At 41.3% G+C, this 9559-nt stretch overlaps 1 protein-coding gene across 2 annotated transcripts in view; it reads right to left on the bottom strand.

The window, feature by feature from the left end:
* Positions 1 to 2163: 2163 nt before the first annotated feature.
* Positions 2164 to 9559, bottom strand: part of LOC140951960 (carbonic anhydrase 7-like) — a 14776-nt gene continuing 7380 nt past the window's right edge. For both annotated transcript variants that reach the window (XM_073401344.1, XM_073401345.1), the window contains exons 2-8: positions 8285 to 8374; positions 7342 to 7365; positions 6524 to 6837; positions 5554 to 5646; positions 4718 to 4778; positions 3918 to 4087; positions 2164 to 3061 (exon numbers count right to left, since the gene is read on the bottom strand). In XM_073401344.1, coding sequence (XP_073257445.1) covers positions 2825 to 3061; positions 3918 to 4087; positions 4718 to 4778; positions 5554 to 5646; positions 6524 to 6837; positions 7342 to 7365; positions 8285 to 8348 — 963 coding nt within the window. In that variant the 5' untranslated portion in view covers positions 8349 to 8374 and the 3' untranslated portion in view covers positions 2164 to 2824. The remainder of the gene's footprint in view (positions 3062 to 3917; positions 4088 to 4717; positions 4779 to 5553; positions 5647 to 6523; positions 6838 to 7341; positions 7366 to 8284; positions 8375 to 9559) is intronic.

Below are 9559 nucleotides of genomic sequence, written 5' to 3'. Positions count from 1 at the left end.
GGGTGACGGGGCATTTGGCTGGCGGCCCGGGAAAGTTCTTAAGTGGATTAAAAACATTACGGATTTTTGGAGATTTTGCTATCTAAACATTCCTTGTCTCAGAATAAATATGAGTTCCTCAAGCGAAGAATTCACGCATAAGTAGGAAAACTCAAAAAGAGATGTTTCTGTCGGTTTCCGGCGGCCATATTTGTGCCCCTGAAAGGGACACAAAAATGGCGTCAAAGCTTTATAAATTTTGGAAAACGTTTTTCCGAATATCTTGCATATGAACTGTTGCATAGACCTGATTCTTGGCAAGGCTTTTTGTATATTTATCTTCTTTTATTTCCCATATTCTAGACTTTCTGTACTAAAAGCTTTCCATTTTTATTTCTGCTTTCTCACGTGAGTGTAAACTGAGAATTGTTTTCTGGTATTTGTCTGTGACCGAGTCATCGATGAAAGTGTGACGTCACATAGCAACGAGTCAGAACATCGCGTCGCTTGATCAGTTTAGCGTGGAGAAGCCATCGAAGTTAAACAAAGAAAGGGCTAATACAGGACTTTAACGCCATTTTGTTTTACAAACGCTGAACGAAAGCCTGTATTAGCCCTTTCTTTGTAGTCAAAATGGCCTATCGAATATTACAGGTTGAAGGTCGCGTTTTATCTTGCCAGCCAAAACCAAATGAAAATAAAAGGATACAAAAAAAATATGGAATGGTTTTATAAATTTTGTTTGTGCATGCACAGGTAGCCCAAGCTCACTATGAGAGCCCTGAACAACATTATCCTACTTAGCTAATTAATTATTCATACAGAAAGAAAATTATAAGACGTTGTATGGAGAAATATTCTTCGCTCACTAAATTAGCAAAATGTACATTGAATATCGCTTTGAAGCTTACCTTTAGCGTCTTCTTGTTTCTCTTTGTATTCTGACTGCATTTCAGACCTCCTAGGCACTGTTTAAGGCCTTTTTTGGAGCGACAGTTTTTCACCCAGATGACAGTGGAGAGGAGAGAAGAGCTCTTCTCTTCTCTCTGAGAAAGCTCCCCGACGCACGCGAGAAAAAACCTCTGGTACCCAGGGTAGGGAAACATGCGTTTCCGACATGAAAATTGTTCATAAAATTCGCAGTGAGCGTTTTTAAAATGTTTTTGAGCTTAATTCCCGATATAAAAGCATACTGCTATATGAATGGTTAAAATCAGAAAATAAAGCGACTTGATCATACCCTGGGTACCAGAGGTTTTTCTCGCGTGCGGCGGGGAATTTTCGGTGTTGGCGAAGCCGCGAGAAAAACCTCTGGCACTGAGCGGTTCTTTTTTACCGTCCCCGTTGACCTTTGACCTTTTTATCGGGTTACATTTACACGAATCAGATTGAAAGTCTCCAACTGTGATGACTTGGTCCGGCAAGTGAAGAAATGAGCTTTAAGAGCAATCATGACTGAGTCACATCGCAATTCTCCATGGTTGATATAGCTTCGGTTTAAGCTACAATCCATTCTTCGAGATTTGGATCTGAAAATCACTATCCGTTAGAATTTAACAGCGTGACAAAATATTGCAGGAAACCGTCACATTCACGGACAAAAAGAAAATTGCTTAAATTATTCAGATCCAGGAGGCACTTTGCAGAAATTAAACAAACTTAAACCCTTATTTAGCCGCAATGAAGAGCTTAACATTTGTGAGATGCTCGTGAGCCGGAATCATGTGTCAAGGTCCTTGTTACAATACTCTGTTTTAGTTCCTCATGTCTTCAGCCTCTCCCCCCGCCTCGCCTGCTCCAAAAAAATGGTATTTTCTTTTTTCCTGGCAGGCAAGTATTCAAATAATGATCCAAACTCGAAAATCAATATTGAAAAATTGTTGAACTCTTGTAATCGTAGTTTCCCTTTCATTACGTGGCGCCTGTTGTTCTTCGTGTCTGAGACGATAGCCTGAAAAAATGAAGAGCAACTACCAAAAGCAATTGAAAAGTTCCAAGTTTCCGGTTATTTGCTGCGAAAAGGGCTTGAGCGGGAAATCTTCAGTAAAGAACTTCAGTGATAACATAATTTGAGAAGACCAAATAACAGGGCAAATAAAAGTTTGTAAAGCTTTCTGGGTACTCTTAGTGCGCACTTCTGAACCAAATCAACAAACCCTTATTCGACAGAGATAAAGTCATGGATAGCAATAGCAAACAATCCTTTATTTCAAAACAAAATATTTAAAATGCACACACAGTCTATGCCCTAAAAGTTACACTCGCGTCTATTTCCTATTGTCCCACGAGTTATGAAAAACATGCAGCCTGAGTACTCCGTTTAATTCTAAAAGTGTATTTAAGCAAAGAGCCTAATTTTCTGAAGGCTTGTCTCTGAGGCCCTTTCTCATGCTGGTTTCCCACAATGTTCTAAGACTCCGCAGCTGGCGCTGACTATATCCCATCAAAGGAAGGCGTAGAGAATTTTGACTTATTCGCGGCTGGTCACCCATCCAGTTTCTAACCCCGCCCTTAAGGAGATAACTTGGGCGGTCTTCAGCTGTTTATCATCCTCAAGTTTACACGAGGCTTTGCGAGACACATATTTAATAATACGCTAAACCAGCTCTCTTAAAGGGAGGTCTGAAGTATAAAATAACGTATGAAGGGTTGGACATCTTGACTTACTTTGAAAAAGACGCGAGAAATAATTCAGAAGTGACCTATTGTGTTGACTTGTTGGGTTGAATGTTTTTCATGTTCGAGTGATGACTGAAGCTTCATGTTTCCCATAGCTCATGTTCCCTTCTTTAGATGATCAAAACAAGACCGCTTAGCTGACTCAAAAGTACCCTAAGAATTTAAACTACTGCAAAGCGAAGAGGACCAACAACATTGACAAAAACAGGCCAGCGGTCATCCTGCTGACAGATGCGCCTCCTGTTGGCATGATAGTGGAGCCAGCAGCTGGCGGCGGAGTAGTTGCAACAGAAGTGGCTTTGAAACTAGCCTTGACGGTTCGGCCATTGAGTGGCGTTGGTGGACGATAATTTTCCGTGAGCAGTTTACCGTCCTTCTGTTTGAGTTTACGAAGGAGATCAATCTGAAAGGAGAAATCAATGTTAACTGAAAGTTCCCGTGCTCTCACTAAAACGGGAAAAAAAGTGTTTCGTTTACAACTTTGATAGAGAACTAGCATTAATTATCAACAAGGCAAAGCTCATAGCTTGATTCCAGTAAAACTACTCGGCTTCTCAGGGCTGTTACAATCAAAAGCAAATAGAACATCGCTTCCAACAGGAAATGATATGGGATGGTATTGTGAGTAGTTCCAGTAGCAGGTTTATGGTCAGTTATATGCTTCTGGTAGTTCTTAGATACTAGTAATACGCGCTCTAAGAAATCTAGCCGGCTCGCAGTTACTGAATGGAGTGGAAATTTTTGAAAAGATCATACATATAGTCTTCATCTGCTGGTAGGGGAAGCCGTGCCGCTTGCACAGCGTGCAAACTGAACTGTTAGATTGCAAATAACCTCGTTTGTCAGTGTCATCCTATAGAACGTTTTCAATTACGTGGCCAGCATTTCTGATAATTTATCGGAACAAAAGAAGACGTTTTCATAAGAAAAGTTCAACTCCCAGAGGATTTTCTTGTTACACTAACATGGCCGCGATTTCATTGTTTTGGAACACCAATGTGGCCGCCGCGGCGTCAAGTAGAAACGCTCCTTCAGTTAGTGAGCGCCGGGAATCAGTTGCGTGCCAAGCTAATTTTTGGCGTTTCTATTGAGCGTGTACGAAACGAGAACTTGCGTGTACGTTGTCATACCCTGCGGACTTTAAGGCTGGCGAGCTTAAAGACAGGTTGGGAATGCTGAGGCGGCCGAAGACGTCTCCCCACCCTCCCTTCCCCTTACCCTGGAAAGGCCATCACGCAAGCCTAAGTTGTTTACTGTACCTGACGCTGGGATATTTTGACAGTATTCTTGAAAACAGTCCAGGTGACAACCTCATTGCACGTAGGGGTGGTAAGAGAGCCGTCGTAGCGGTAGTAGTCGGTCTTCGAGGCTGGCAGCAGGTTGTTAAAGACTGCAAATTTTGAGGCTGGTACAACAACAGATGTATTGACTGGGAAAGCAAATCACACAAAGAGATTCGATCAAAAACACGAGGTCACAAATTCTCGACTGAAATTGAGTATAGGTTCAAATTCTTGTGGTTTGAAATCGGGCAAGGTTCTTTTTCTTTAGACAGGGTGTAGTCAATGTGTGGAATTGGGTATCGGCGCCTGTAAGGGAATCCAAGACAGTCTTGGATTCTGGATTTCAGGAGCTGAATTCTAGTCTTTGTCAGTAGAACTTGGATTATGGATTCCGGACTCCTTGAGCTGTATTCCGGATTCTAAAGTCCAGGATTCCAGATTTTACAAGTAATAATATTCCAGAACCCGGATTCCTTTGCACGAGGCAGTGGGTATGGTTATCTTAAGAACATTACAGTATGAAGTTTGAAGGCCAGTTTGGGTGACATTGGCGTTGTGTAGTGATTACAAATTTTACGCGAACCAAAGATAAGTTTCGGATCAAGTCTTAAGTGTACGTGATGCAGTGGTGTAGTCTGGAATAGTGTAAAGAGTTAACTTTTGGTTCATGCGATCAGGTCTTAAACATTTTTGGGAAAAATTATTATTGGTCTGAAACAGGGTTGAGGTAAATTTCTCGAGAAACAGTCATGGGTAGCAGCAGTACGAAAACTTACAGGTAGTAACGTTTGCGGCATAGTCCAAAAACGACCACGCAAAGTTATCGTCTCCTCCAACCTGAAACGGATGTAAAGGGAAAAAAATCGCTGAAAAGTGACAAACGGCGATATCATGTGGAATTGTGAATGGCAAATTTTCTCGCTTAGAAGATAATAATCAATTTTCTGTTTAAACTTCGATGATCCAAGTAATGGTAATACTGGCCTTTTCCTGCCACTTTCGCTGTGGTTACCTATCTAGTTACCTCTAATCCGCAATCCTCCAGAAATCCCCCAGTCTTCTGAGTGAATTCACTGGTTTCGTGTGGACGGAAGGTCCATTTGTGTAAAAAAAAATGCGGTTTCAAAAACATCTAGATTCGTGTGGACGTGGCCTTAGTCAAGCGGCAATTCAAAAGTTTTACGTTGCCCTGTGGCACGTTACTTTGTCGCGTTATAATTTTACAATTTTTGCGGTTTTCTGCGCGATAGGCACAATAAATAAATAAATAAGGGAAAGTCTAATCAGCGAACTATCAAATTTTCTAGTTCACAAACATCGCCATTTAGAGCATGAAACAGACTGCACAAGGGCAGAACAATTTTACCCGTAATTGGATTAAATACTTAGAACGACATCAGTATCTCATTTTTAAATGATACCCTTCCGTCTATATTCACCTGAGTTGTAATAAACGAAAAAATTTTGAATGCAAATTCTTAGAATCGCAGCAGTTGATTCCCAGTAAGAAAATCCAGAGTGGACCCATCGCCGAAAAATTGTTTCGAGTTGAATTTGTATAGCCTTGATGTCCCCTCGTCGTGCCTAAAAAACCATTTAAGTAAAATGTTACCTCCATAAAGACACCAAGAACGGCAAGACCATCTGACGGTGTGAGTGCTTCTTTAAGAGTGGAATATTTTGTATTCATGCTTACAAAGTGCATCTGAACAGAAAGACCAAAAAAAGGCAAATTTAACAAACATGAACAGGGGGATTCTCAAGAGAGTTTTTTTATGGGGAGCCTGTACCACCTAGGTCGAACCCCTCACCCTTTTGTAAAGCATTTTTGACAGAAAAGGTTCCCATACCTTCTATTGAAAAATCAGAGGTACTCCAATCACACACCTAGTTTAAAACATTGCATCCCTTTTAACTGCTGTAAATGCACTTTCCGTTAAATATGAATCAATCAGAAAACCAGGAAGTGTTCTTGTCTTTCTCACATCCATAAAATGCGCCTATTAGTCCTTTTAAGTCTTTTTCACAGACCGCAATGACAGATTTCCCTCAGCCTGCGTAGCAAGCGTTTGCATTTGGTGTCGGAGCAAAGAAAGACCGGTTTTGGCCGCGCGAGAAATGAAATGAGAGCCAAAAAATGAAAGAGGGGGGAGGGGAAGGAAGGAAACTTCCTTTCTTCCCCACCCCCCCTCCGCTCTTTTACTTGTGCCATTTTTCCCGAGGTCTTTGACTCTCGTTCCTCGTTCTTTACTCCTAAACCGCACGGAAACGCTTGCTACGCAGGCTAGATTTCCCTACCCTTTCATATACTTCAACTAGTAAAACTCCTACCCTTTCAAAAAGCTGACGCCTGAAAAAGATACCCCTTTTGGGCAGAGCTGATAACAGCTTTCGCGCATCTGACCCCGCTAGGCGAGCCTTAGTGTTATATGGAGCAAAATCGGCCAGGCTAAGAGGGTGACCCTACCAACGAAAAAGGGTGGCCCGGGAAGGAGGGTGATCCGGCGAGGTGATCACATCTTCTACCCGAGCCAACGTTTTCTTTCTCATGTAAACGGTACAAGGTTTCGTGCACCTCTCACCTCAGCTGGATAAGCCTTTCCGTCCATCTCGTGTTCAGACCCTGCGTTTTCATCTGGTCCCCAGTGGAGGTGGAACTGAACGGTTTTATAGCTACCGTCAAGACCTCCTCCGCTTACAGCGTAATCACCGCCACCCAATGACACTACCATGCCGTGCCCATTGTTTGCAACGGTGAAATCGAGGGTTAATTGTTTGTCGTAATTCTTTAACTCAAATTTACCTAAGGCTTCGTCATAAACAGCTTCACTGCTTTTGATGTCGATTGGAGATTGCCTCGTTCCATTCTTGCAGACCCCCGTCCAATTAGCAGGGCCTGGAACGTACAAAAGTATTCGAGGGTATTTGAAGCTCTTGAAAATAAACTGGTAAAAACTAAATTGCACGGCAAAGTGCACTGCTGAAATCAAAATTGACTACTGTTCCTTTGGTCTTTGCTGACTGTGACGTCAGAAGGTGACAGTGCAATATTATTTGCTAATGTTGACAACTGATTAAACGTGACTTAAGCGAAATGCAAGCGTCAATGGAGTCTTTTCTAAGCTCCAGTGTGTATAGCGATTTGATTCAAAACCCGGAAAAAAATGTTGAGAGCCTTGTCCTAACTAGTTACATTAGCCTGCGAACAAGCTCCTAAGTGCAGCTGGGCGGAAAAGAAAATCGACGAGCAAAGCGATGCGAGCGTGGCCTGAGGAAGAAAAAAAGGCACCTAACCCGCCTTTTTTCTCTCCCAGGTCGAGCTCCACTTGGGAGCCTGTTTGCAGGCTAAGTAACATGAAAAATGGAAGGTAAATTTATTAAAAGGTAAAGAACTTCTTACCATTAGGGCTTTCATAGCTCCAGGCTAGTAAAGAAAAAGAGAAAACAAGAACATCTGATTAATAGGCAATTTCCGAGCTGCCCCTAGTCTGCTACACAGCCGTTTTTAGTGTCGTCACGCAACGCCCCTGTAACAGACTAAGCTGCCCCAAGCCATGAGAACGGTTTAGCACTTAGCCTCGTTTTCAAAGTGAGAGATTTCGGAATTCAGAGGGATCCCAGGGACTTAAAGATAGATGTCATGTCAAGCAAAACACGCGTGACATTTTACCGTCGTCCTTCTGGGACGGTATGTTTTCGCGTACTAATAATCTCAGTCCGTTGCTTCGCATATATCAGACTAGTCAACACAATTTGCGATCAAGATTCTTATAAGCCCTGCTTGGAAGCTGGTTATGTAACGTCAAATAAGTGCTGAATAATGTGAGGATGCCATGCTTGCTTCCTTAGCTCTTCATCTTGGCTCAATGCGCTCATGCGCCCACAGATAACTAAAAAAACCTTTGATTATTTCAATTGGAATCCGTTGAATCTACCAGTGAAATCTGACGATATTCAATGCCGTTATTTTTAAGAACTAGATCTTGAGTAAGTAGATTTTCACCAAAAAACTGAAGGGGTTTGTTTCACTAAAGCCTGTCTCTCATGAGCCGAATCTAATGCAAATGAGTGAGAACAACATAGTAACCTCATTAGCGTCAAGTTCGGCGTATGTGAAATGCATGTTTGAACCGGGCATAAGATGTTCAAAGTCTTTTAGTTGACTATTTTGATGTTGAAAAATAAGATTCTCTCAACTAGAAGCTCTTGTCCCTTAATTTAGTGCAATAGCAGTGAGAGTGGGATAGGTTATAACCAAATTCGGATTGAATTTTTATTCTTGTTTTTTTTTTTTTAATCAGCGTGGAGTAAAATGAATACGTATACTAGTACAGCATACTTACAAGCACTGAAAGCAAGTGATGCACAGCTGATGATCAGAAACACAACCAGGAGAAAACTTTCCATCTCTTCCTTATTTCAGTGGGGATAGTCTAAAGTGTAATGGACACAAATTTCAGAAAGGAAAAAAATTGAAAAATTAGTAAAACTGAAATGTAATTGAAATTTACTGACAGTGGCTCTGTGAAAGTGAATTCTATTTGGACAGCTACCCTTATCTTACTGTGCTTTTAATCAATTTGTTCTGATTGCTTAAAAACGGAGCTAATTTGAATTTGCAATATTTCCCTCTCCTCTCTTTGTCAGGAGCTGACCTATGTTTACATAATTAGAAGATCAAATGTTATGTTATGTTTTTCTCCTTTTCCATCTTCTTCCGAAATATTTTTTAATTCTTGATACACAACTGTGCGTTTTCAGGTGGTGGTATTCCCCTCAGTGGTTAGAGCCGGCTTACTTTTACCGCCTCGTTTGCAAGCATGTTCACCTGTTACATAATTCACATGAGTGATTATCTTCCTTGGGGGATTTTTTATAGATGAGGTGGAGTGTACCGCAGATACCTTTTGTCTACTTGGAAACAATGCTCAATAACGAAATATACGGTTTCCAAAATCGCTGTGGCTATATGACCGGTAACCCGTCAAGGTTTTCAAAACACTAAATGACCGGCAGTCCGGTATTTTCAATAAATTTGACTTATCTAAGAATCCCAACCAATCCAAACTATCATACGTCAACGAACAAAAGTCAAGCGATCCTGATATGCTTTATAGATCTCAAGTCTAGCATTTGGTATCGCTGGGCTCAGAAAACGAAACCATGTTTTGTGACAATAAGAACTTTTTTCAGGTCGACTGCCCGGGTCAAGGTTTTTAAAACATTAAATGACCGGTAGTCCTATATTCTCAATAAATTTGACAAATCGAAAAAATCCATCTAATCTAAACTATCATATGTCGATTAAGAAAAGTCAAGCGATCCTGAAACACTTTGTAGATCTCAAGTTTAGCGTTTGATTTACGCTGTGCTCAGAAAACGAAACCATGTTTTGTGACACTTGAAACTTTTTCCAGGTCGACTGCCGGTTAAGATTGTCAAAACACTAAATGACCCGCAGTCTAAGATAAGTCGGGAAAGGAGAAAGAGGAAAGAGGAAAGAGGAAAGAGGAAGCTTAAAAAAGTTCTAAGTGTCACGAAACATGGTTTGGTTTTCTGAGTTCAGCGCAAGCCAAAGGCTAAACTTGAGATCCATAAAGCGTTTCAGGATCGCTTGA

The sequence above is a fragment of the Porites lutea genome, chromosome 11 (assembly GCF_958299795.1).
Source record: "Porites lutea chromosome 11, jaPorLute2.1, whole genome shotgun sequence".
NCBI classification, from domain to species: domain Eukaryota; kingdom Metazoa; phylum Cnidaria; class Anthozoa; order Scleractinia; family Poritidae; genus Porites; species Porites lutea.
The sequence above is the reverse complement of the archived record's forward strand: the minus strand, read 5'-3'. Positions and strand labels throughout refer to the sequence as shown.